Genomic DNA, 27,803 nt, shown 5'->3' with positions numbered 1-27,803 from the left:
GGGTGCCAGTATGGTCATATTCTGGTGAGATTTACAGATGGCCTTCTCTCTATGTCCTCATATGGTGAACAGCAAGAGCAAGCCCTCTGGTGTCTCTTCTTGTAAGGGAACTAATCCCCTATGAGGCCCCACCTTCATGACCTCATCTAAACCCCATTATTTTCCAAAGGTCCCGTGTTCAAATACCATCACATTAGGAGTTAGGGATTCAAAATACGAAATTTGGGGAGCACAGTCCTGTACATAGCAGCAGGTATATCTTAAATAAATTAATAGAAATGGGATTGCCAATAGCAAAATATAAATACGTCTGTAATTTGTTACATATTTGGATTGTTGATCCACTTGGAATTTATCCTGATGTGTGGTGCTAGATATGGATCCAGTTTTTAAAGTCTTCCAAATGGCTAGCCAATTGTCCCCAAAGCATTTATTATAATAGCCTTGTTTACCTCACTGATCTGAGATTCTGACTTTATCACACATTAGATTCACGGTATATATTGGGATCTATTTCTGCTTTTATTGTTTCATTGACTTGTTTATCTGTTCATACTCCAGTTCCATATCATTTTAGTTATTTATACTTTAGACTGTTTTAATGTCTGATAGGTATTATCTTTCATTTTTTGAATTTTTCTGCCTGTCCTTGCTTGTTTCCTGAATTTTTTCATTTTCTGAATTTTCCTGACTATTCTTGCATATGTTTCTTCATATGAATTTTCTTTTGTTTAACTATGATGGAAAACATATATAAAAGTGTAGGTGTATAACTATGATGGTCAAACATATATAAAAGTATGAATCATTGAATTTCTGTTACCCAGCTTAAGTGATTATCAGTATTTCGCTATTTTGTGTTTTAGCTATTTCTCCTTTCCTCCTTATTTTTTTGGAGTATTTTACAACTATCTCATGTATCATTTCATTCTTAAGTTTTTTAGCCTGTGTCTCTAAGAGATAAAGATTTTAAAAAATTAAAAAACAAAAATTTAAAAAATTAAGAAATTTTGCTAGATGGGTCATTATCCCAATCTAGCAAAATTAATATGAATTAGTAGTTAATAGTCATAATCCAGTATTATCCACATCTAGTTTAGTTTTCCCTGATTTTTTTCTCAGGGGTCTTGGTTTGTTCATATCAGGATCCACACAAAGTCCTCACTTTGCATTTGATTGATATGCCCTCTTAATCTTTAATTTGTAACAGCCTCCTCTTTCCCAACTTCTGTGTTGAGTTTTCTTCACTTTTTCTTGTTCTGTATGTTTTTTACTATGATTTCTGTGATGTCTGTTTTCCCTTTTGCTCCTTGTATAGATGTCTCAGTCTTGCTTTCTTAAATAAATTTGTATTTTTCTTTACTTTTGTGAGTTCTGTCACTTCCTGTTTCATAGTCTTTTGCTATTTGGCTATCATTCACTCTGGTTTAGGCCATCCAGTCCTCTGTTCTTTTGGTACTATCATTGTGTTCTTAAATGTTTTAGTTTAGTTTAGTTTTTAGCATGCTGTTTTCATCTACTTTGCGGCAATATTTCTTTGGTGAGCTTTCATTATCTACTGGAAAGATATACTGCTTGTTTTCAGTTTTTTACCTTTTGTTTTTTTTGTATTGAGAGATGAGTTGCCTTTTCAGTTACTTATGTTTGAATGAGATTGATTTTGCTGGAGGTTCCTGTGTGGGGAAATGGGCAGGGTTAGCTTTACAAGCATCATTGTGTTAAGGGCTCCCTCCTAAGGTCCACTTCTCTGGCTTTTAAAGCCTACCCTGGATTAGGAAGAATCCCACTACCTTTGTACCTGTGCTTCCCTGAATTCCTCACAGCCTTTGCGTTTCAAGTTGATGCATCTACTTTTAGGGTTTATATTTTGCTGGCATTTTCTGAGTGCTTATGCCCTTTCTTCTCCCTCCCTACTTTTCTGTTCTCTCTTTCTGCTTCCCCTAGCAACCCTGTCTTTTTAGTTAATCTGTCTACTTCTTTTTCGCAGCAGCTCTCTTGGGATGAGGCCCCTCAGCGTCACATTTTTTTCTGTGGTCCCCTGGCGGCATGATAGGGGCCAGTTGGCTTTGCCTTTACCATCACCTGACAAGGTTTTCTCATCCTGTTTTGTTGTTTTCAGATTTGCTTAAAGTAGTTTTAACCTAGGGTGGCACCCTTAGCACTTCCCTTTCTTCCCCCTCTGTGTATGGCGTACCTACGGTTCTGGTACTAGTGTTTGCTATTTCGGGGAGGGTTCAACCACATTTACAAATCAAATTTGATTTACAAATTTAAAAAGTGATTTAAATTTGTGCAATTGCCCATTTCCTAGTTTACACTGAAGGGTAGCTTTTGTTTTGTTTTGCTTATCTTTCTGTAAGCATGATACCAGCTTTGGAGGTTAAGATTTTTATCATGTTAAGGAACTATAATTTCTATTTTACTAAGATTTTAAAAGATCAAGAATATTGAATTTTATCAAATACTTTTTCAACATCTGTGGAGAAATTTGATTTTTTAACTTATTATTTTGGAGAATTATATAAGTAGATGTTCTAGTATTAAACCATTTTTGTATTCTTGTAATTTTGGTGTTTTAGACTTGCTTTATCTCTTCATCTGGTCATTTTATAGATGTAGATGCTTTCTATATGCCTGAGAATATAATATATTCTCTATTTGTGGAGTCTAGTGTTCTCTATGTCTGGTAAACCAAACTTGTTAATTGTGTTGCTCAAATCTTCTATAATCTTACACTTTTTTTTAATCTGGTCCAGCCATTGCTGAGACAGATATGTTAAAATCTTCCACTTTGATTATGGGTAAATGTATCAATTTCTCATTATAATTGTTTATAAAGATACTATTACATGCAAAATATAAGAAATTTTACATCTTTCTGACAAATTGGCAAATATTAAAAGATTATGTATTATATTTATCCCTAATAATGCTTTTTTCCTTATTGTCTATTTTATATGGTGTCACTATACCTAATACCACCTAAATTTGTATGTGGCTTTTGTTCATTTTTTTATAAGGCCAAACTTAAAAAAAAATTTCTTACTGATGTTGACATGTTCACTTCCTGTGTTGTTGGATAATTTTTTTCAGATTCACCCTTTCACTGAGAGTTAGGCCCTTTGAGGTTCCTGCCTTTATGTGAAGGAGTGAAAGAGGTGCATCTCAATTCTCTGTGTTGTGTGGTTTCAAGACCCTTGTTTCAGGTCTCCATGAGGGCCTTTAATAAGTTTTAATTGCTAATTCTTTGGATGTAGAAATAACCCAACAGCCAGACAGGGCACAGTGGCTCATGCCTGTAATCCCAGCACTTTGGGAAGCTGAGTTGGGCAGATCACTTAAGATCAGGAGTTGGAGACTGGCCTGGCCAATATGATGAAACCCGATGTCTACCAAAATGTACAAAAATTAGCTTGGCGTGGGGGTGCACGCCTGTAATTCCAGCTTCTTGGAAGGCTGAAGTGGGAGAATTGCTTGAACCTGGGAGGTGGAGGTCACAGTGAGCCGAGATCGCGCCACTGTGCTCCAGCCTGGGCGTCACAGAGTGAGACTCTGTCTAAAAAAAGGAAAGAAAAAAAGAAAGAACCCAACAGCCAGCTTTCTTCAATGTCAGTTTATACTGATTGGCTCATGGATTTCTTTTATTATCTTGATAATTTGCCTGTGTGTTTATAGGGATAGCTGTGATGTATTATCCTTCAGTTTTTGGGTATCTTGTGATCGGAGAATTTCCAGGTAATCCTGTCAGCCACATTGCTGGAAATGCAGGTCTTCAAATTAAAGATTTTTTTTTTTGAAACCAGTGCTTAAATACTTGGTGGGGAAAGAGAAAGAAAATCATCTCCCTCTTTTTTGTTGTTGTTGACATTTTTCTTTTTAGCATGCAGCAGAACTGATTAAAACAGTGGCATCTCGCTATGATGAATATGTTAATGTGAAGGATTTTTCTGACAAAATCAATCGTGCCCTTACTGCAGCAAAGAAGGATAATGACTTCATTTATCATGATCGAGTTCCAGACCTTAAAGATCTAGATCCTATTGGCAAAGCCACACTTGTGAAATCTACCCCAGTCAATGTACCCATCAGTCAGAAATTTACTGGTATGTCAGTTATTCAGACACACTTTTATCTCATTTTTCTCTAGTTTACTTTGTTTTTCCTAGCTAAAAATCACATAATTGCTGTTGTATGCTTTGAATATAATTTGTATTCATGTTGTTTAAAATGAATATGAGAATAAATATTGTATTGTGTCAGTGCAATGTTAAGATGCGAAGTAAACAATAATAAAGCATATGTAAAGTATACAATAGTTAGAAGACTTGAAACTGTGTTTGATTAAGACTGTAGCACTTGTCATTTTGTTAACTTAACATTTGTTATTTAAGATGCTGCCATTAAAAATAAACAAATATGGCCGGATGTGGTGGCTCACACCTGTAATCCTAGCACTTTGGGAGGCTGAGATGGGTAGATTCCTTGAGCTCAGGAGTTAGAGACCAGCCTGCGTAACTGGCGAAACCCTGTCTCTACCAAAAAAAAAAAAAAAAATTAACTGGGCTTGGTGGTGCGTGCCTGTGGCTTTAGGCACAGGTGGAGGTTGCAGTGAGCTGAGACCGTGCCACCATACTCCAGCCTGGGTGCCAGAGTGAGATCTTCTCTCCTAAATAAATAAATAAATAAATAAATAAAATAAAATAAAATAAAATAAATAGAAACATAAAAATAAACCACAAAAATATTTCTTTTTTTTTCTTTTTCTTTTTTTTTTTTTTTTGAGACGGAGTCTCGCTCTTGTTGCCCAGGCTGGAGTGCAATGGCACTGTCTCCCTCACTGCAACCTCTGCCTCCCGGGTTCAAGTGATTCTCCTGCCTCAGCCTCCCGAGTAGCTGGGACTACAGGTGCCTGCCACCACGCCCAGCTAATTTTGTTTTTTTAGTAGAGATGGGGTTTCTCTGTGTTGGTCAGGCTGGCCGGGAACTCCCGACCTCAGGTGATCCACCTGCCTCGGCCTCCCAAAGTGCTGGGATTACAGGCATGAGCCACCATGCCCGACCTGTTTCTTTAAACATGTAAACTTCTGGAGTGGTATTTGTATGAGATAAATAAATGTTATTATATTGTAGATGTATACAACAGATGGTAGCCTCTAGCTGAGATCCCAAGGAGAATATTCTGTTACTGGGAAAGGGTGATTATATGTTTATTTAGCAAACACAAAGTGTTTACCATGTGCTAGGCACTCTTTAAGCACTTTACAAATATTAGCTCATTAGTTTTCACAAGTGTCCTGAGATGGGTACTGTTATTATCCCTATTTGATGAGGATACTGATGCACAGAGTGGTTAAGTAATTTCCTCAAGGTCACATAACTAGGAAGTGTTGGAGCCAGGAATGGAATCCTGCTGCCGTGACCCACTCAGTCAATTTTTTTTTTTTTTTTGAGACTGAGTCTTGCTCCGTTGCCCAGGCTGCGGTGCAGTGGCGCAATCTCGGCTCACTGCAACCTCCGCCTCCTAGGTTCAGACGATTCTTCTGCCTCAGCCTCCCCAGTAGCTGGGACTACAGGCTCCTACCATTACACCGGCTAATTTTTGTATTTTTAGTAGAGATGGGGTTTCGCCAAGTTGGCCAGACTGGTCTTGAACTCCTGACCTCAGGTGAGCCACCTGCCTCGGCCTCCCAAAGTGCTGGGATTACAGGCCTTAGCCACTGCTCCCGGCCCCTCATTCAGTTTAATCAACAAATGAACAGTGTCACTGAAGATCCTTCAAACTCAATGATGAACACATCTGAAAAAGTTAAAGAAAATTAAGTTCAAAGAAGAAACTTTTCACTGTCGCCATTGTCCATGAATGTAGTGATCTGATAATTCTCTTTATCATTGTGCTTTAAATAGTGATTTAGTTTTGATCTTTAAATGTCAATAGACTATTGATATTTTGATCTTTAAATATCAAATATTTATAGACTGTGAATATTGGAAAGAAAATATGAACAGTCACTTTTACAGTTTGGGTTTTTGTGTTAAAATTTTTTTGTAATTTCTCTTCCTAATTTTAGATCTGTTTGAGAAGATGGTTCCTGTGTCAGTGCAGCAGTCTTTGGCTGCCTATAATCAGAGGAAAGCCGATTTGGTTAACAGATCAATTGCTCAGATGAGAGAAGCCACCACTTTGGCAAATGGGTAGGTAGAGCTTAATTTTAGAGCCTAAAGTTTTCCATTTGATTGTTCTTTAGTTTATGAACATTTTAGTTTCTGAGCTTAGAGCTAAATGTCAAGAGTATATAAAATAGAAAATGTAGACACACACAACTATTTTTGGTGGACACCGTATTTATGAAGCTCTAGCAAATATAGTTGGAAGAAATTATAGAAACAAGATGAGGATATTTGACTAAAAATTTGTATTTTAAGAGATACTTATTTGGGGGAAATGAGAAGTAGAAATGAACTCAGATACATGGTACGTTTAGTGTTCTGAACCAATTTTTGTTTCTGATGGATTGAATACTAAGAAAATAATTCATTGGTTTAAAAAATTTTTAGGTATATTTTGCACACACAAAATACACCTATTCTAAGTACACAGTTCAATTATTAGATGTGTGTGTGTGTGTATGTGTGCGTGTGTGTATATATATTTTTGTTTTTTGGGACAGGGTTTTATTGTCACCAGGCTGGAGTGCAGTGGTGTAAACATTAAACATGGCTCACTGCAGTCTAAACCTTCTGGGCTCAGGTGATCCTCCTGCCTCAGCCTCCTGTGTAGCTGAGGCCACAGGTGCAAGCCACCACACCTGGCTAATTTTTTGATTTTTTTATAGAGACGTGATCTCACTTTGTTGCCCAGGCTGTTCTTGAACTCCTGGGCTGAAGTGATCCTCCTGCCTTGACCTCCCAAAGTGCTGGGATTACAGGCATGAGCCACCATGCCTGGCCATTTAGTTAGTTTTGATAAATGTATGTACCCATGTAACTGGCACTATGATTAAGATAGAGTACATTACTGTTACCCTAAAAAAATTCTCTCATGCCCCTTTCCCAGTCCTCCTTCTCCTGACCCCTGGCTACTATTGATCTGCTCCCTGTCTTAAGTTTAGTTTTACTTTTTATACAATTTAAAATACGTGTAATCATTCTAGCATATACATATACAGTGCTTACAGTATGTACAGTGTATACTTAGAATGTGTTTTGCTTTTTTTCACTTAGCTACTGTTTTTGAGATTCATCTATATTATGTGTATCAGTTTGAGTCTTTTCTATGGCTGAGCAGTATTCCATTTTATGGTTATAGAGCAGTATTCCATTTTATGGTTATAGAGCAGTTTGTTAACTCTTTCACCTGTTAATGGACATTTCAGTTTCTGTGAACATTCATGTATAAATCTTTGCGTGGACATATTTTAGTTTTCTTGGGTTAAATACTTAGGAGTGGAATTGTTAGGTTGTGTAGTTAGCATATTTAACTTTATACGAAATTGCCAGGTTGTTTTCCAAAGTGGTTGTTCCATTTTATATCGCTATCTGCACTGTTTGAGAAGTACAGTTGTTCTGCATCCTCACCAGTACTTGGTACTGTCAGTCTTTTTAGTTTTAGCTACTTTAGTGTGTGTGTAGCAGAATGTCACTGTGATTTAATTTGCATTCTCCTAATTACTAATGATACTGAACAGCTTTTCATGTGCTTACTAGCCATTCATATATTTTCTGTAAAGTGTCTGTTGAAATCTTTTTCTCAGTTTTTAAAACTGAGTTTTTCTTAATATTTAAAGAGTTCTTTACATATTTTGGAGGCAAGTCCTTTGTCAGATACATATAATTGAGAATATAGTTGACCCTGAACAACATAGGGGTTATGGATGCTGACCCCCCTGCACAGTCAAATCTGCATATAACTTCTGAGTCCCCAAAACTTAACTACTAATAGCCTGCTGTTGACCAGAAGCCTTACTGATAACATAAACAGTCAATTAATGCATATTTTATATATGTATTATATAGTATATTCTTATAATAAATAAGCTAGAGAAAAAATGCTATTAAGAAAATCTTAAGGAAGAGAAAATATATTTACTATGATTAAATGGAAATGGATCATCATAAAGGTCTTCGTCCTTGTCTAGTTCATGTTTGAGTAGGCTGAGGAAGAGGAGGAAGGAGGGTTGGTCTTGCTGTCTTACAGGTGGCAGAGGTGAAGGAGGTGCAAGTCCACATATACATGGACTCACGTAGTTGAAATCTGTGTTGTTCAAGGGCCAACTGTATTTCTCTTGTAGTTGGCTTGCCTTTTCATGTTTTTAGTTTTGATTAATGTGTGGATTTTACCATCATTTTTCTCTAACAAGAAAGGAATGTAAGTTTACTTTAGCATACAATAAACAGGCAGTGTGAGATTTTACAGAGCTTATTTTCTGAGGAGTTCATTGTATTACATCATTTCATTTGCCTTTTTGTCTTTACATAGTAGATAGGGATATGTACCTCCCTTCCCCATCATGTAAATGAAATAACTGAGGAATTGTTATTGTGCTACAAAACTGAGAACAGATGAAGATTCTGTAATGAATACTTAGATCATCTATTTTCTGTTGACATTTTGCCTAGTTGATGTGAAATTATAACTATTGATTCTGTTGAAAGAGAGCAAAAATGAAAAAAATAACTATTTAGTGTATTGTTTCTGACTTGTTAGAGATGCTGTAACAATCAAAAGTATAAAAGACTGCTTTTTTAGGATAGAATTTTTGACTTTTAATTACTTAGACTGAAAGAAGCTTGAACTGTAAGCCAACAATACCTAATATATTTTAATGTGGTCATAGTTTTTCTTATTTTTTGGCTTTTTTTTTTTTTTCCAAGACGGAGTCTCACTCTGTCGCCCAGGCTGGAGTGCAGTGGTGAGATCTTGGCTCACTGCAACCTTTGCCTCCTGGCTTCAGGTGATTCTTGTGCCTCAGTCTCCCAAGTAGCTGGGATTATAGATGCTCACCACTACGCCTGACTGATTTTTATATTTTTAGTAGAGATGGGGTTTCACCATGTCAGCCAGGCTGGTATCAAATTCCTGACCTCAGGTGATCCGCCCGCCTTGGCCTCCCAAAGGGCTGGGATTACAGGTGTGAGCCACTGCACCAGCCTATTTTTTGGCTTTTAATTCTGAATTGTGAACTTCGTTTTTTAATGATTTTGGTTTAATTTTATCATTCACTGATTTTTTTGTTTTTCTGTTAATCTTTGCTTTGTTTTTCATTGATAGGGCTTATCCAGTTTTTCTGGGTGCTAACTCCATTGCTGTTGATTTGGTTATAGAAGATTAAATTAAATAAAGTAAATATTGATGAGGAGTTAAATTGTTTTAGACTTCAATATAACATAGTATCTCATTTTTTCAGGGTGCTAGCTTCCCTTAATCTTCCAGCAGCAATTGAAGATGTGTCTGGAGACACTGTACCTCAGTCTATATTGACTAAATCCAGATCTGTGATTGAACAGGGAGGCATCCAGACTGTTGATCAGTTGATTAAAGAACTGCCTGAATTACTGCAGCGAAATAGAGAAATCCTAGATGAGGTATGTTTTATAAGATTTGCTTTTCAAGTATAAACACTGTGATCCCTTGATGTCCAGCAGGGACTGGGACTGGAGACTTCCTCATGCTAGTGCTCACAGTGTAGTTAGTATTCATCACTTTGGTGAATTTACTGTGGCCCAGAGCATTCTCTTTAGCATAAGAGAAATTCTGTTTGAGTGAGAATGGGTTTCATTCTAATCTTAAGGGTAAGTAAGTACACATTAATGAAACTCAAATGACCACTGTGTAAAACTAGTATACTATGAGAAATCAACTATCATACAAACTGTTCAGTCTTTGTAATTATTGATTTATTTTATACATAGCATGTAGCAAGATTTTTCTTTTTAATTTAATTTGTCTTAACCTGGAAGGTTAAACCCTTTAATTTATCCCTAATTTCTTAAAATATATTAAATATATTTATTTTATATTATTTATCTTATAATTCCAATATCTGTAGTTTTTGTGGGTTTGATTCTATGATTTGTAATTTTTGCTGATTTTTGCTTATGGTAGCTTGTTTTCTCTTGTGTTCAGTTTTTTCGTTACTGTTTTTTAAAACTTTAAAAAATAGTTTCAGATTGACAGAGACTTTGCAAATTTAGTGTAGAAAGTTCCTGTATATTTTTCACCTAGCTTACCTGAAAGTTAAAATCTTATGTGGTCATGGCACATTTGTTAAAACTAGGAAATTGACGTTGGTACAGTATTATTACTCAGATTTTACCAGTTATTCCACCAGTGTTCCTCCTTCTGTTCCAAGATCCAGTACAGAATACTGAATTCCATTTAGTGTTCAGTGAGTTTTGATTGTGCATTCATATTTCCAGTAATTTATTTGTGGGAATTCATTGAGATCTGGGTTTAAGGTGAATTCTAGAAAGAATTTGTGTTTGCTTCTGCCATAAAAAGGCATTATATACCTGGCACCTCCTCAAACTTAAGAGGTTTTTTCCTTTCTTTTATAATCTTTTAATTATAGTAGTAATTTATCTTAGGACTTTGTGTCACACAGATAGTGTGGTTTCTAGTCCCAAGTTCAGGCTTTTGATCAGGAATCTCAGATAATACTTCCTTTTTTTTTTTTCTTTTTTCTTTAAAGCCGAGGTCCAGACAGGCATGTTTTCTTCTGTAGGGCAGTTTTCTGTTTTAAAAATTCATCCACTGAGAATCACCTATTTGGAAGTATACCAGTTTGAGGGTGGAGAGTGCTTTTGATCTGACCTCTCACCTTTTATTGTCCCTACCTATGTTTCTTGTTGACTTTTCATGTTCTAAATTCACAATCCAAGTCAATGGTGAACTACACAGCTGCTGAACTATGGATGGTGGGCCAGTGCTGGCTTGTGACCTACTTTTGTATGGTTCACTAGTTAAGGATAATTTTTATCTTTTTAGAGCATTGTCAAAAAAGAAGAATTCTATCATAGACTGTGGCCCACAAAGCCTAAAATATTTACTCTGTGGTGTGTGACAGAAGTTTGCTATTCTTTGTCCTAAGCTATCAGGGATTGTCATATATTGTTGGTGCTAGCACTGTGTCTACTGGTAGATTAGTATTTCCTTGTGTTTCTGGCCCCCTACTATCCTGTCATCTACGCATTAAAAAGGCATTTAAAAATATATTAAACATAATTTTCTGTTTGTTGTATTGGAATGAAAGTCTAAATCTTTTATTTTTTAATGTAATTGATCAGTTTTCCCCTCTGTTTTGTTTATGGCTTCCATTTATTTATTTTAATCTTAAAACTTTCTTTAAATTGCTATATGGATGTAAATAGTCTCTTATTTATTCTTCCCTTTTTTTTTTTTACTGAGAAAGGTGATAGCTAATTCACTCTTAAATTTAGAAGACTTTTTGTTAAATGCATTATAACTTAGATGTCTGCAAGAAAAAAGTCAATTTATATTCTAACCTAGTATTCCCATCTCACCAAATTCTCACTTATATTGTGTATGAACATTTATTAAATGCATTAAATTTTTTATACCAGAAATGACATTTCAGGGTTCTTTTTGCTTCCTTTTAAAGTCATTAAGATTGTTGGATGAAGAAGAAGCAACTGATAATGATTTAAGAGCAAAATTTAAGGAACGCTGGCAAAGGACACCATCCAATGAACTGTATAAGCCTTTAAGAGCAGGTAAAAATGTGTATAAATGACCTTCATTTGAATAAATTCCAATTTGGACCCACATTTTTGCTTGATTAAATTAGGCTCAGTTGTAAATTCGTTTTTACCGAAACTGTTTTTCCTCAGTTTTAGTATAAAGATTAAAAAAGTTCACAAAAGTAATCTGCCAATTGTCAGAAGTACAGATTCTTAAGAAAGGTATAAAGTGAAAAGTTAAAATGATCCTCCAACTTTCGTTTTCTATTCCAAGCTCTGTGCATATTTTATTTTATTTATTTTTTTTGAGACAAGGTCTCGCTCTGTCACTCAGGCTGGAGTGCAGTGGCAGGATCACAGCTTGCTGCAGCCCCAACCTCCAGGGCTCAGGCAATCCTTCTACCTCAGACTCCTGAGTAGCTGACACTGTAGACATGTGCTACCACGCCCGGCTAATTTATATTTTTTGCAGAGACGAGGTTTTACCATGTTGCCCTGACTTGTCTTGAACTCCTGGGCTCAAGTGATCCACCTGCCTCCACTTCCCAAAGTGATGAGATTACAGGCTTGAATCACCATGCCTGGCCCCTGTGCATATTTTAAAAACAAATGAGAGCATATTACATTTATGGCTTTGTAATTTTTTTTCATTTAGTAGTGAATTCTGGGTGGTAAAAAAAAAAATGAGCTTTAAGTTATTTTGAGGCCAAATTTATGCTTCTTAAGACATTGATTATAAGGTTTTGTGCTTGCTGAGATAAATGCTGTCTTCATGGTGGCTGGAGATTAGTTTTATTTATCTTTGTAAAAAGTTTGTATATTATTGAGATTTTTCTAAATATCTTTTTTTTAAGTCACATTGCTCTTTTGAGAGACGAATACTTTTAAAATAAATGGACCAATTTTTAGAGAGAGTAATTTCTTCCTACATTCATGAGTTGTAGGAGAAGATTAATATTTATTAGCTTTTATTTGGCAGGTAGTAACCACCAATTGTATTTTAAGGTATAGCTATGCTTTTGATTTTATAAGTGATTTTGTCATCTTTCCAAAAACGAGAATGCAAAGACTGTTAGGAGCTGTTTTTATTATTAAGTGAATTGGGATCTATAGAAGGGGAAGATAAGTAAAGTTGGAGACCAGAACTCAACATATAACCAGCCCATAAATGTTGCTGTTAGAATCACTTCTGTGCTCTGCAAACTTTTATTTTCTCCCAGAGGGAACCAACTTCAGAACAGTTTTAGATAAAGCTGTGCAAGCAGATGGACAAGTGAAAGAATGTTACCAGTCTCATCGTGACACCATCGTGCTTTTGTGTAAGCCAGAGCCTGAGCTGAATGCTGCCATACCTTCTGCTAATCCAGCAAAGACCATGCAGGGCAGTGAGGTAAGAAGGGCACTTTGATGTGGGTTGTCATCTGCTTAAGAAAACCACATTCAAGCCATTTTATATAGTGAACTGCCAATTTCTTATTGTCATCTTTAAAAAATGCAGAAATAAATTGGGGTTGTTATATTTCAAGTAGTATATAGACTGTGTAATAGGTAATTATACTAATATTAACTGTCCTGTAATAGTAACTTCCATTTATTGAATGCCCTTTTTTGAACTAAATTTTAGATACTTCATAGGTCAACAGTATTTAATTTGGGTTTTATAAAAGAGAGAAGCTTGGAAGTATAGAAATTTCCTGAAATGAAAGGACTGGGTATGGCCAGATACACAAATTCTTTATTTCTTACATTATTCTATACTCCCTTCCACCTTGTTTCACCGGGACTACCTTTGAAAGGAAGATTGACAAGGTGTGCATGTTAATAAATGGATAGCACCATCATGGTATTTCCACTGATGACAGGAAAGAGAAAATTGAATAGTAGGGCATCTGATTTGGAAAGTCCTAAAAGAAGAGAAAGTGCAAGTATAATTTAATGGCCTGTCACGGGGAGGTAGGGTAAGTTAGTAGGAAGAGATAGAGGTCCCAAATCTCTGCACAGGAAAACAAGCCAAAGGGCAAGAAATAACTGCTGAAAACTTCTTGAAAAAAGTGAATTTCCTGGGATAGTAAGTTCTGAAAAGTATGAGTTTTGTTCTTTATTTGTCTTTCCATAGAAGCATTTTATATATTTCATATATTCCAAGACCTACTGGATGTCTGCTCTGTGTAAGGCACTATGGTAGGTACATTGGAAAATTAACATACAAATTATACACAGTTTTACCCTCAATTTATGATCCATTGTGGAATATTAGTCATGTACAAGGATGACTGTAATATAGGGAAGAAGTTTAAAAATGTCACAGGGAAAGTATAGGAAGTATGTTATGAGGATTTAGATGAAGTACTTAAATTTCAGTAATTTGGAGTAGTTCTCTTCAGAGGCTTCTTAAGAGATTGGCACATTATGAGAACAGAGTGGATAGGCAGAAAAAGTAAAGTGTAGGATCGGAGAAGGGCTGAGTAGTGGCTGTGTCTAGAGAGTTACCCGAGGTACAGAGGATCTGCAAACACAGCTTTTACTCCTGATTTCTCGTGACAGAAGGTTTATAGACATGTTTAGAATGGCTGGAATCTGTTTTTTTTTTTTATTTATTCACCAAGTGTTTGAAGGCCTACTATTCCAGAACAGTGCTGAGTACCTTGGTCCCTAACATAAAGAGACAACTGCTCTGGGTTACCTTTAGTATAGGGTAAATGCACAGGTACTGGGCACCTCTCAAAGGGAAGAGAAGGGTACGTAGTTGAATGTGCATTGAATCTGAATCTAACGGGGGAACCCAGTGGGACAAGGAATGTGAGTTGTTGCTTTGAGGACATAGGGGAGAAAAGGGAGGTGGTCAGAAGATTAACTTGTGAAGAACAAAGAACCCTAAGAAGAAACTGCAGACCCTTGGAACAGCAATAAATTCTGGTACCTTTTTAATTTTAGAAAAAGATCTCTGTTTAGTACTCTCTTTGTATTCTTTTTGGTGTCTTGTACATGACTCAGAATTATGTGGTTTTCGTCCTTTGATTCTTCTGCTTTCAATAGAAAAGCAAAAATGGTTTGTGCTAAGCAAAATCTGCATTAGTATGCACTGATTTGTTGATATTTTATTCAGTTGTATCAGTTTTATTAATCCTTACTTGTGTTACACAGGAGAAAGGAACTTTTATAGTCAATATGAAGTAATTTTATGGAAGCTAGATTTTCTTGACGGGGTAACCACAAAAATTTCAGTACTCTCTATATATTCGTTTGTCATGTGCCTTAATCAAATAAGGCAAGCATCAGGTTTATCAAAGCTATTTCAGATGGTTGTCATAATAGTTGATGATGCATTTTAGCCAGAATTTTTATGATAAAAACTCAGTTTTTTGATTGCTGATTAGAGTGATGCAATGTACATGTTTTATTAAAAAGTCCAAGTTTGATGGTAGGGCTGTTTTTTCTTTTATTGTGAAGAAGCCTACTGTCTAGTTACTTATTTTCAGTTTCTTTGGGCATCTGGTTTTAGATATTGAGATACTCTGAAAAATTTTGCAGACTAGTGGTAATTTGTATTTAAAGATTTTTGTATTAAATACTTAGGATCACTGCTTGTGATTGGTTGCCTGTGATCTACTGTGGCCTGAAGTCTAGTCTATGGTTGGCTGGCCAAGCCTTGGCCCTAATGTATATAGTGCTGAGTCTAGCCAGAGGAAGGAACATCTATTTTTTTGCACAAGGATGATGTTCAATTATACTCAAAGTGTTACATCTGCTGGGAGTAATGGAGGGAGTACCTTTAAAAAAAAAAAAACCCTTTACCTCCTTAGAGGTAGAGCATAAAGAGAATTGTTTAAAACTGTGTGCCCTCCCAGAGGAGTGCCTTTTTTGGATTCACAGACTAGTGGAGGATCTGCAAACACAGCTTTTACTCCTGATTTCTCATGACAGAAAGTTTATAGACATATTGAGAATGGCTGGAATCTGTTTGTTTATTTATTTACTTACCAAGTGTTTTTTGAAGGCCTACTATTCCAGAACTGTGCTGAGTACCTTGGTCCCTAACAAAGAGACAAAAAACTCCTCTAGGTTACCTTTAGTGTAGGGTAAATGTATCAAGTTTCTGCGTTTGTTGCTGTAGACATAGTTGCTTATTTGCCTTTTCTGAAAATAAAATGACAAGGTTATAAAAGTAAAATAGAAGATTTCATTGAGGGCATTTCTTTCTTTCTTTCTTTCCTTTTTTTTTTTTTTTTGAGATGGAGTCTTGCTCTGTCACCCAGGCTGGAGTGCAGTGGCGTAATCTTGGCTCACCGCAACCTCTGCCTCCTGGATTCAAGCAATTCTCCTGCCTCGGCCTCCCGAGTAGCTGGGACTACAGGCATGCGCTACTATGCCCAGCTAATTTTTGTATTTTTAGTAGAGACGGGGTTTCACCATGTTGGCCAGGATGGTCTCGATCTCTTGACCTCGTGATCCGCCCGCCTTGGCCTCCCAAAGTGCTGGGATTACAGGCGTGAGCCACCGCGCCCGGCCCGTTGAGGGCATTTCTTATGTCTCATATTGTACTTGGTGCTGTTAAATGCCACAGAGGGTTTTAAATCTAAAACTGGGGTCAGGAACCTGTGGCTTGTGGGCCAAATCCAGCCTGCCTCTTCTCTTTGTGTGGCCTGTGAGCTAAGAATGAGTTTTACATTTAAAAAATGTAAAACTCTACTTTCTACTTCATTTTTTAAATGGCTGAAAAAAAGTCAAAAGAATGTTTTAATATGTGGGCATTATATAAAATTCAGATTTCAATGTTAATACATTTTTGTTGAAACATAGCTGCGCTCATTCATTTACACATTGTCTTTCACACTACAAAGCAGAGTTAAAGAGTTGCAACAGAGACTGTGGCCTACTTTTGGTCCCTTACCAAAAAAGTTTGTAAGTTCCTGGTCTGAAAGACAAAGTATTGACAACCTGGGTGATGCCATTCCTGCCATTCTGTTTGACCTCATCTCCTGTTCTGCCTTTTGTTTACTATGCTTCAGCCAGAGTGGCCTTTTTTTCTTTCCTTTGATCCTACCAAGCTTGTGCCTGCCACAGGACTTTCACATTTGCGTTTCCTTCTGTGCAGGGCTTTCTTCTCATTTCTGTGGCTATTACCTCTTTTTCATTAGTCTCAGATGTCACCTCTTCTCCATCTTTGTCATTGTCTACCCACATTATTCTAGTGTATTTGTTTAATCCTCCCCTTTGCATATTTATTTAATCCTCTCTGGTCCCCAAATGAAGGAAAAGACTGTTTTTGTTAGTAATTGTGTCCATAGCATCTAAAATGGTACCCAAAACAAAAAGTATTTGTTTGAATGATCATCATTGGCAGCCTAACTTAATAAAGGGATACATTTAATTGCAGTTGAAAGATAGCTGGAGCTGTGTATAAGAAATAAATATGCTAGGATTCTAATTATTTATATACTTTGATTACATGTTAAACCTCAAATTTGAATTTATAAGAAAATTTAGGCAGTGGTTTTCTTATATCTTGGTCATTCATTTGTGGAAGCAGTTTAATTCATTTTCTACTTCATTTACTCTGTTAAAATGAGGCCAGTGTCATATAATCTGAAATATGTTAAACTAGTGTACTACATATGATTTTTTTCAAAAAGATGTTCATAATATAAGGGATCTCTATCTTTGTGTGGTAGTCCACAAATTCGTTCATAAATTCATTGTTTGAAATGGCTTTTTTTTTCCCCAGAAAGTTAGAATTATTGCATTTTTGAATATCACAGGATTTGTTAACTATTTGGCCCTCTGTATCAGTCTGGTTAGAAAGCTTCTGTATCAGTCTAGTTGGATACCATGGAAGTTGCAGTTAGCTTTTCTTCCTAATCTAGGTAATATGATTGAATACTTACCCTTTGTTAGAAGTTATGTTGAGCACTTTATATAGATTATCTCAGTCTTCACAACAGTCCTGAAATAGGTACTATTATGCCCATTTTGCAGTTGCGAAAATTGAATTTTCTAAGCAGTAACCTGTCCTTGATTGCACAGTAACTAAGTCCATTATGGTCTCTAAGGGAGTATAGTCAGAGTTGAAGTGTTTTTTATTTTCTATGTAATTACGTTTCACTTTGATAGACCATTAGTTCATTTGTTTCCATATTCAAGTTTTGACTTAATCTTGTTTTTTGAGTGTGTCAAAAATGTTCATGATTCTAAAGGTACATGCAGAGAAGCCTCATTCCTTTTCCTTCTACTTCTTTCCTGTATACTTCCTGTAGGTAACCATATTCGTTAGTTTCTGGTTTGTCCTTACTGATTTTCTTTTTGCAAGAACAACAACAAACAAAAAACCCAACCCCCCCCAAAATTATGCATACATATGTATACATATATACATATTATGTATGTGTATATTTATTTTCTGATTTTCCTTCTGTCTTACTCAAATTGCAGCATACTATATATGCTTTTATACCCATTTTTTCTCATTTAATAATATGTCCTGGAAGTCACTTGGAAGGAAACTTTTATTCACATCGTCTGATAGCAAGTTCTACTAGGTCTTTAAACAGACTTTGTCATATCTACCCATGTATGATTCCTTCTCCTCCTCCTTCCTTTTAGTTTCTGTGGTTTGATGCTTTCTAGACTCTAGGAATCATAATTTCTTTCTCTTTCCACAGCTTTCTCCCCTGAACCCTCTTCTTTTTCTCCTTCCCTTTCTCCTTCCCTTCCCCCTTCCTTCCTCTCTTCTCCTCCTCCTCCTTCTCTTCCTTTCCTTTCCTTCCATTTTAAAATTAGGATGTTTAGGAGATAGGGATGTAAACAAGGCCAAAAAGGAAATTCACCTACATTTAGCAGAAGCCTCGAGTCTGGTCTTCACAAAGGGATGTTACTTTGGACATTCCTATCAAGGAGCTAACTAAGACTGTGGAAGAGAGTAGGATAGGAATTTTTAGAAACAGGCAGTTGGTAGGGGGATGCATGGGAATTGGAATTGCTGCTGGTAATGAGAAAGACAGGGGTGGAGATGAGGCTCATGATGTCCTTTTCTTCCTTTGTCTTTCCGCCAGTTTTCTTTCTATGAGCATTACTGGGGCAAGCAGAATAGGGAGATTGGGTTGATGTTCTTGGTGGTCCTAGCAAAGTATGAAGAGATGAGTGAAAGGGGCAGCTCGAAAGTGCTCATTAGAAGGCACTTGAACACTATGAATATAAAGGGGTATTTATGAATCAGGTGGGTATAGGTCAGAGAGTGTCTTGACTGAATACAAGAGATAAATTTCTGTTGTGTTTTTGTATTTTGTTTTGAGACAGGGTTTCTCTCTGTCACCCAGGGTGGAGTGCAGTGGCATGATCATGGCTCACTGCAGCCTTGACCCCCTGGGCTGAAGCAATCCTCTTGCCTCAGCCTCTGGAGTAGCTGTGACTGCAGGTGCACACCATTGCACCCAACTAATTTTTTTTTTTTAATGTAGAAATGGGGTCTCACTTTGTTGCCTAGGCTGGTCTCGAACTCCTAGGCTCAGGTGATCCTCCTAAAGTGCTGAGATTGCAGGCATGAACCTCTACATCTGGCCCAAAACTCTTAATGATATGAAGAGAGGCACAAGAACCCTCTTTCCTTTTTCTCTCCCAGTGTATAAAATTAATGTGGTATATACCTTTATATCTGTATCTTTCTCTATTTCTGTCTCCATCTACCATGCTTGTTTCATAACTATCTCTATTTCTATCTTCACCTCTGTTTCTCTATATCTCTATCTCTCAGTCTCTCTAGGCAAAATAGGATATCTACTTACCTAGCAAAGTCATACCTTCCCCTGCTTCACAGCCATGATTGGGAGGGAGTAGAGTGTAGAGTGGCTAAGAGATTGGTTTTGGAACTAGTCAGACTTCGGTCTCAAATTTCACCTCTGCCCCTTAGTAGCTGTATAACCATGTCACTTAATTTTTCTGAGACTCGTTATCCCTATCTTTGGAGTAGAGGTCATAAATATATATACCCCATGGGGTATTGTAAGGAATATATAAAATTATATTTCTGAAGTGTTTAGCATGGTGCCTAACACATAAGAGTTCAGTAAATTGTAGCTGTTGGTTATTATTAATGCTGCTTTTGTTTTAATATGAGTCAACTGAAGGTACAGTGTCTATATAAACCTGACGTTCAATTTATATTTGGCTCTCTGAGAAATCATCTCTCTCTCAGCCCGAATGAACCTTTATATATTATTTCCTTCTTGAAATTGGCTTTTTTTTTTTTTTCAGTTAAACTAAGGTGTCTTTTTTATTGTTTAGGTTGTAAATGTCTTAAAATCCTTGTTGTCAAATCTTGATGAAGTAAAGAAGGAAAGAGAGGGTCTGGAGAATGACTTGAAATCTGTGAATTTTGACATGACAAGCAAGTTTTTGACAGCTCTGGCTCAAGATGGTGTGATAAATGAAGAAGCTCTTTCTGTTACTGAACTAGATCGAGTCTATGGAGGTCTTACAACTAAAGTCCAAGAATCTCTAAAGAAACAGGAGGGACTTCTTAAAAATATTCAGGTGAAATTTATATATTTAATAAGATCTATGTTTTAAAAATTACAGAAAATATATGTCTGGACTAAACCTATATTCAATTAGAAAAATGACATTGGAGAATATCTGTAGTTAAGAGTAGAACTTAATACATGTATATTTTGTAAAATTAAACTTGGCACATCAGTTTTATTTATATCTATGAAACAAAGTCACTTCTTTTTTTTTTTTTTTTTTTTTTTTTTCGAGATGGAGTCTCGCTCTGTCGCCCAGGCTGGAGTGCAGTGGCGCGTTCTTGACTCACTGCAAGCTCTGCCTCCTGGGTTCACGCCATTCTCCCGCCTCAGCCTCCCGAGTAGCTGGGACTACAGGCACCTGCCACCATGCCTGGCTAATTTTTTTGTATTTTTAGTAGAGACAGGATTTCACCGTGTTAGCCAGGATGGTCTCGATCTCCTGACCTCGTGATCCTCCCGCCTTGGCCTCCCAAAGTGCTGGGATTACAGACGTGAGCCACCACGCCCGGCAGAAACAAAGTCATTTCTATGGCTAAAATGTTGCATATTACTTAGGAGTGCTTGATACTTCAGATATTTTTCATGGTTCCAAGTTTTTAATAGCTTTGGTTTTTTTTGCATATGGGAGGAAAATCGAAATTAGTTGGAATTACTGATGCCTTTAATTATATGGCTAACATACGTACAGACTTCAGTCATTTTTTTAAAAAAATAATGCAAACTAAATATGTTGAGAAGTTTGAAGTTAGTTTTCGTGTTTACAAATAGGTAGTTTGGACTGACAAAGACTTGAAAGTTTGCCCTTTTAATAGTTAATGTGCAAAATTAAACATATATTTCTACTCCTAAACATTGTATCTATATATGATATAAAATATTCCAAAAGGTAAAATAATTTTCATTTTGTATTTTTTGCAAGTGTTATATACTAATAGAAATCTGTGATCATTATTGGTTGTTTTGACTCCTATTTGATTTTTGAAATTTTTACTTAAAGATTTAAAGCATAATGAGGCTTCAAAAGAGTATACTAGGTATTTCTAGTAATTTTGCATATGTATTTAATTACATGTGATTTTCATAATTGGAAAAGATCAATAAAAATGTTATGAGCTATATTAATTTTATAAATAAATGTAAATACATAAATCTTTCTTTTAACAAGGTCTCACATCAGGAATTTTCGAAAATGAAACAATCTAATAATGAAGCTAACTTAAGAGAAGAAGTTTTGAAGAATTTAGCTACTGCATATGACAACTTTGTTGAACTTGTAGCTAATTTGAAGGAAGGCACAAAGGTATGAAGTACATGCAGAAGGAACCATAGCTAGCAAGTACAGATGTGAATGTATAGTTTGGAAGTTAAATGGTATTTCCAGTTGAACCAAATTACTCTTTGCCTGGAATTTTAGCTTTAATGCCATTGCCTCTGCGAAGTTTGTTATAGGAGGGAGAAAGCTTAATGAAGGTGGCAACATTTCATGGGAACTTTGAAGAATGAATTGCGTATTTCAACTGACAGAAAAGGGGTATAAATATTCCAGGTAGCAGGAATTAGCAGAGATGTCAATGACACCTTTTTAAGGGATAGTAAGTTGACTAATTTGATGAATTTTGAGGGGACAGGAGTAGTCAAAGCTGATTTGTGATGGAAAAGCTGGGGGACATGACTTTTATATTCTGTGTGGTGGTTTGCTGAGGACAGACTTGTGGCCTGCCCAAGTGTCAGAAGGCTTACTGAATATCTAAGTACTTTCTTGCCTTGTCCTTTAAAAAGTTTAGGGAGTTCACTTACATTTCTTTTTACCAATTTGTTTTTGAGGGAACAGTGATTTTTAAGTTTTTTCAGATACATAATTCCTTTTGGTACTTAACTTCATAATAATCACTGAATAAAGTTACCTTGATATAAATACAGTAAGTAAAAGGTAAAACCCTCTGAAGAGGGTGAAAATACCGCAAAGCCTTCCGAATAGAGAGGATAGTAAAATGCCATTTTAATTTGGTTTAAAATGCTTTGTTTAAATAGGTAAGCTGAGAAAACCCTCCAGAGAGCCTTTAGAAGTTCTTTTAAGAGTTTCTGAAGTATGCTTGCATTTCTGTAGTGAATTTGAAAACCTAATCCTTCCACTTAAATAGGTTTAATGTTATTAAACAATTGACTTTTCTCTAGGAATTAGGAAGATTTTCATGATCATGAAACTTTTAACTTGTTACATTTTTGATAATGTTCTGTAAAAATGATTTTATTATTTTTATTTTCTTTAGGAGTCTTAGATCATATTTAATATTAAGTTGTTGGGCCTAGTAAATTGTATGAATGTATCTCATGCAGATCTCAGTTCTTCGGCTTTAACTATCATTGACAAATTAGCTTTAGATCACATTACTCTCTGGATTAAAAAATTGTTCTTGTTCATTACTTGTATTTGTTCTTTGCTTATAGTTTTACAATGAGTTGACTGAAATCCTGGTCAGGTTCCAGAACAAATGCAGCGATATAGTTTTTGCACGGAAGACAGAAAGAGATGAACTCTTAAAGTAAGTCTGTTTTGTCAAAGTATCAAATTGTACTTAAAGAATTTAATTTTAAAAAATCATGTAGAGACTTTTGATATGAACTTGGTAGTATGAGATAGCAATTTCCCTTCTTTTCTCATGGAAGAAGGAACTAGATAGAGTATTTTACAAAGCAACAAGTAAACAGCTGCACAATCTGGGAATGGAAGGATGAAAAGAAGCAGAAACTCTAGATGCAGGAAGTACAGTGAAGTCACAGAAATGATAAAACAGTTCAGGTGGCAGATCTCAGGAAGTGCCAGTAAATATAAGCAATTTATTTTGAACTGGCAAATAGTTCCTTACATAAAACTAGAGCTATAGAACTGGGAGGAGACAGTGTGAATAGCTCAGAGAATACCAGCAAAATCACTTTCAGAAGGAGGCTGCTGAGAAAGCAGGGCCAGTTAACATACGACTCATTTCCTGCTGAGTAATCAATACAGAGTAGCACAGCGCTGATAAAACGTGAAAAACGTTAACAAAATTTAATAAAACTTCATAGATGAAGAACATTTACCGAAATAATATTGTCACAGAATAGGTGAAAATTATGAGCAAACATCTGACCATGAACTAAACAACAACAACAACAACAACAAATGTAAGAAGGCAGTCATTCTAAGCCTGGGGTCCCCAATCCTGGTGCCATGGACTGGCACTGGTTCATGGCCTGTTAGGAACTGGGCTGCACAGTAGGAGGTGGGTGGCAGACAGGCAGGCGGCTGGGCGAGTAATACTGCCTGAGCCCCACCTCCTGTCAGATCAGCCACAGCATTAGATTCATTATACTTTAGGTTTTAGGGTACATGTGCACAATGTGCAGGTTTGTTACATATGTATCCATGTGCCATGTTGATTTCCTGCACCCATTAGCTCGTCATTTAGCATTAGGTATATCTCCTAATGCTGTCCCCGCCCCCCCCACCCCCCACCCCACAACAGTACCCGGAATGTGATGTTCCCCTTCCTGTGTCCATGAGTTCTCATTGTTCAATTCCCACCTATGAGTGAGAACATGCGGTGTTTGGTTTTTTGTCCTTGCGATAGTTTACTGAGAATGATGTTTTCCAGTTTCATCCATGTCCCTACAAAGGACACGAACTCATCATTTTTTATGGCTGCATAGTATTCCATGGTGTATATGTGCCACATTTTCTTAATCCAGTCTATCGTTGTTGGACATTTGGGTTGGTTCCAACTCTTTGCTATTGTGAATAGTGCCGCAATAAACATACGTGTGCATGTGTCTTTATAGCAGCATGATTTATAGTCCTTTGGGTATATACCCAGTAATGGGATGGCTGGGTCAAATGGTATTTCTAGTTCGAGATCCCTGAGGAATCGCCACACTGACTTCCACAATGGTTGAACTAGTTTACAGTCCCACCAACAGTGTAAAAGTGTTCCTATTTCTCCACATCCTCTCCAGCACCTGTTGTTTCCTGACTTTTTAATGATGGCCATTCTAACTGGTGTGAGATGGTATCTCACTGTGGTTTTGATTTGCATTTCTCTGATGGCCAGTGATGATGAGCATTTCTTCATGTGTTTTCTGGCTGCATAAATGTCTTCTTTTGAGAAGTGTCTGTTCATGTCCTTTGCCCACTTTTTGATGGGGTTGTTTGTTTTTTTCTTGTAAATTTGTTTGAGTTCATTGTAGATTCTGGATATTAGCCCTTTGTCAGATGAGTAGGTTGCAAAAATTTTCTCCCATTCTGTAGGTTGCCTGTTCACTCTGATGGTAGTTTCTTTTGCTGTGCAGAAGCTCTTTAGTTTAATTAGATCCCATTTGTCAATTTTGGCTTTTGTTGCCATTGCTTTTGGTGTTTTAGACATGAAGTCCTTGCCCACGCCTATGGCCTGAATGGTATTGCCTAGGTTTTCTTGTAGGATTTTAATGGTTTTAGGTCTAACATTTAAGTCTTTAATCCATCTTGAATTAATTTTTGTATAAGGTGTAAGGAAGGGATCCAGTTTCAGCTTTCTACATATGGCTAGCCAGTTTTCCCAGCACCATTTATTAAATAGGGAATCCTTTCCCCATTTCTTGTTTTTGTCAGGTTTGTCAAAGATCAGATAGTTGTAGCTATGCGGCATCATTTCTGAGGGCTCTGTTCTGTTCCATTGATCTATGTCTCTGTTGTGGTACCAGTACCATGCTGTTTTGGTTACTGTAGCCTTGTAGTATAGTTTGAAGTCAGGTAGCGTGATGCCTCCAGCTTTGTTCTGTTGGCTTAGGATTGACTTGGCGATGCGGGCTCTTTTTTGGTTCCATATGAACTTGAAAGTAGTTTTTTCCAATTCTGTGAAGAAAGTCATTGGTAGCTTGATGGGGATGGCATTGAATCTATAAATTACTTTGGGCAGTATGGCCATTTTCACGATATTGATTCTTCCAACCCATGAGCATGGAATGTTCTTCCATTTGTTTGTATCCTCTTTGATTTCATTGAGCAGTGGTTTGTAGTTCTCCTTGAAGAGGTCCTTCACATCCCTTGTAAGTTGGATTCCTAGGTATTTTATTCTCTTTGAAGCAATTGTGAATGGGAGTTCACTCATGATTTGGCTCTCTGTTTGTCTGTTATTGGTGTACAAGAATGCTTGTGATTTTTGTACATTGATTTTGTATCCTGAGACTTCGCTGAAGTTGCTAATCAGCTTAAGGAGATTTTGGGCTGAGACAATGGGATTTTCTAGATATACAATCATGTCATCTGCAAACAGGGACAGTTTGACTTCCTCTTTTCCTAATTGAATACCCTTTATTTCCTTCTCCTGCCTGATTGCTCTGGCAGCACTATGTTGAATAGGAGCGGTGAGAGAGGGCATCCCTGTCTTGTGCCAGTTTTCAGAGGGAATGCTTCCAGTTTTTGCCCATTCAGTATGATATTGGCTGTGGGTTTGTCGTAGATAGCTCTTATTATTTTGAGATACATCCCATCAATACCTAATTTATTGAGAGTTTTTAGCATGAAGGGTTGTTGAATTTTGTCAAAGGCCTTTTCTACATCTATTGAGATAATCATTGTGGTTTTTGTCTTTGGTTCTGTTTATATGCTGGATTACATTTATTGATTTGCGTATGTTGAACCAGCCTTGCATTCCAGGGATGAAGCCCACTTGATCATGGTGGATAAGCTTTTTGATGTGCTGCTGGATTCGGTTTGCCAGTATTTTATTGAGGATTTTTGCATCAATGTTCATCAAGGATATTGGTCTAAAATTCTCTTTTTTGGTTGTGTCTCTGCCTGGCTTTGGTATCAGGATGATGCTGGCTTCATAAAATGTGTTAGGGAGGATTCCCTCTTTTTCTATCGATTGGAATAGTTTCAGAAGGAATGGTACCAGTTCCTCCTTGTACCTCTGGTAGAATTCAGCTGTGAATCCATCAGGTCCTGGACTCTTTTTGGTTGGTAAAGTATTGATTATTGCCACAATTTCAGAACCTGTTATTGGTCTATTCAGAGATTCGACTTCTTCCTGATTTAGTCTTGGGAGGGTGTATTTGTCGAGGAATTTATCCATTTCTTCTAGATTTTCTAGTTTATTTGCATAGAGGTGTTTGTAGTATTCTCTGATGGTAGATTGTATTTCTGTGGGATCGGTGGTGATATCCCCTTTTTCATTTTTTATTGCATCTATTTGATTCTTCTCTCTTTTCTTCTTTATTAGTCTTGCTAGCGGTCTATCAATTTTGTTGATCTTCTCAAAAAACCAGCTCCTGGATTCATTAATTTTTTGAAGGGTTTTTTGTGTCTCTATTTCCTTCAGTTCTGCTCTGATTTTAGTTATTTCTAGCCTTCTGCTAGCTTTTGAATGTGTTTGCTCTTGCTTTTCTAGTTCTTTTAATTGTGATGTTAGGGTGTCAATTTTGGATCTTTCCTGTTTTCTCTTGTGGGCATTTAGTGCTATAAATTTCCCTCTACACACTGCTTTGAATGTGTCCCAGAGATTCTGGTAGGTTGTGTCTTTGTTCTCGTTGGTTTCAAAGAACATCTTTATTTCTGCCTTCATTTCATTATGTACCCAATAGTCATTCAGGAGCAGGTTGTTCAGTTTCCATGTAGTTGAGCGGTTTTGAGTGAGTTTCTTAATCCTGAGTTCTAGTTTGATTGCACTGTGGTCTGAGAGACAGTTTGTTATAATTTCTGTTCTTTTACATTTGCTGAGGAGAGCTTTACTTCCAACTATGTGGTCAATTTTGGAATAGGTGTGGTGTGGTGCTGAAAAAAATGTATATTCTGTTGATTTGGGGTGGAGAGTTCTGTAGATGTCTTTTAGGTCCACTTTGTTTAGAGCTGAGTTCAATTCCTGGATATCCTTGTTAACTTTCTGTCTAGATGATCTGTGTAATGTTGACAGTGGGGTGTTAAAATCTCCCATTATTATTGTGTGGGAGTTTAAGTCCCTTTGTAGGTCACTCAGGACTTGCTTTATGAATCTGGGTGCTCCTGTGTTGGGTGCATATATATTTAGGATAGTTAGCTCTTCTTGTTGAATTGATCCCTTTACCATTATGTAATGGCCTTCTTTGTCTCTTTTGATCTTTGTTGGTTTAAAGTCTATTTTGTCAGAGACTAGGATTGCAACCCCTGCCTTTTTTTGTTTTCCATTTGCTTGATAGATCTTCCTGCATCCCTTTATTTTGAGTCTATGTGTGTCTCTGCACGTGAGATGGGTTTCCTGAATACAGCACACTGATGGGTCCTGACTCCTTATCCAGTTTGCCAGTCTGTGTCTTTTGATTGGAGCATTTAGCCCATTTACATTTAACGTTAATATTGTTATGTGTGAATCTGATCCTGTCATTATGATGTTAGTTTGTTATTTTGCTCGTTAGTTGCTATAGTTTCTTCCTAGCCTCGATGGTCTTTACAATTTGGCATGTTTTTGCAGTGGCTGGTACCAGTTGTTCCTTTCCATGTTTAGTGCTTCCTTCAGGAGCTCTTTTAGGGCAGGCCTGGTGGTGACAAAATCACTCAGCGTTTGCTTGTCTGTAAAGTATTTTATTTCTCCTTCACTT

At 36.7% G+C, this 27,803-nt stretch overlaps 1 protein-coding gene across 2 annotated transcripts in view; it reads left to right on the top strand.

The window, feature by feature from the left end:
* Positions 1–27,803, top strand: part of PDCD6IP (programmed cell death 6 interacting protein) — a 77,324-nt gene that overhangs the window by 33,971 nt on the left and 15,550 nt on the right. For both annotated transcript variants that reach the window (XM_032162139.2, XM_032162140.2), the window contains exons 8-15: positions 3,881–4,103; positions 6,069–6,192; positions 9,405–9,582; positions 11,619–11,730; positions 12,918–13,087; positions 19,975–20,223; positions 21,382–21,516; positions 22,665–22,759. In XM_032162139.2, coding sequence (XP_032018030.1) covers positions 3,881–4,103; positions 6,069–6,192; positions 9,405–9,582; positions 11,619–11,730; positions 12,918–13,087; positions 19,975–20,223; positions 21,382–21,516; positions 22,665–22,759 — 1,286 coding nt within the window. The remainder of the gene's footprint in view (positions 1–3,880; positions 4,104–6,068; positions 6,193–9,404; positions 9,583–11,618; positions 11,731–12,917; positions 13,088–19,974; positions 20,224–21,381; positions 21,517–22,664; positions 22,760–27,803) is intronic.

This window comes from Hylobates moloch, unplaced genomic scaffold, assembly GCF_009828535.3.
Source record: "Hylobates moloch isolate HMO894 unplaced genomic scaffold, HMol_V3 SCAFFOLD_8, whole genome shotgun sequence".
Lineage (NCBI taxonomy): Eukaryota > Metazoa > Chordata > Mammalia > Primates > Hylobatidae > Hylobates > Hylobates moloch.
This window is presented reverse-complemented; position numbering and strand designations above follow the sequence as displayed.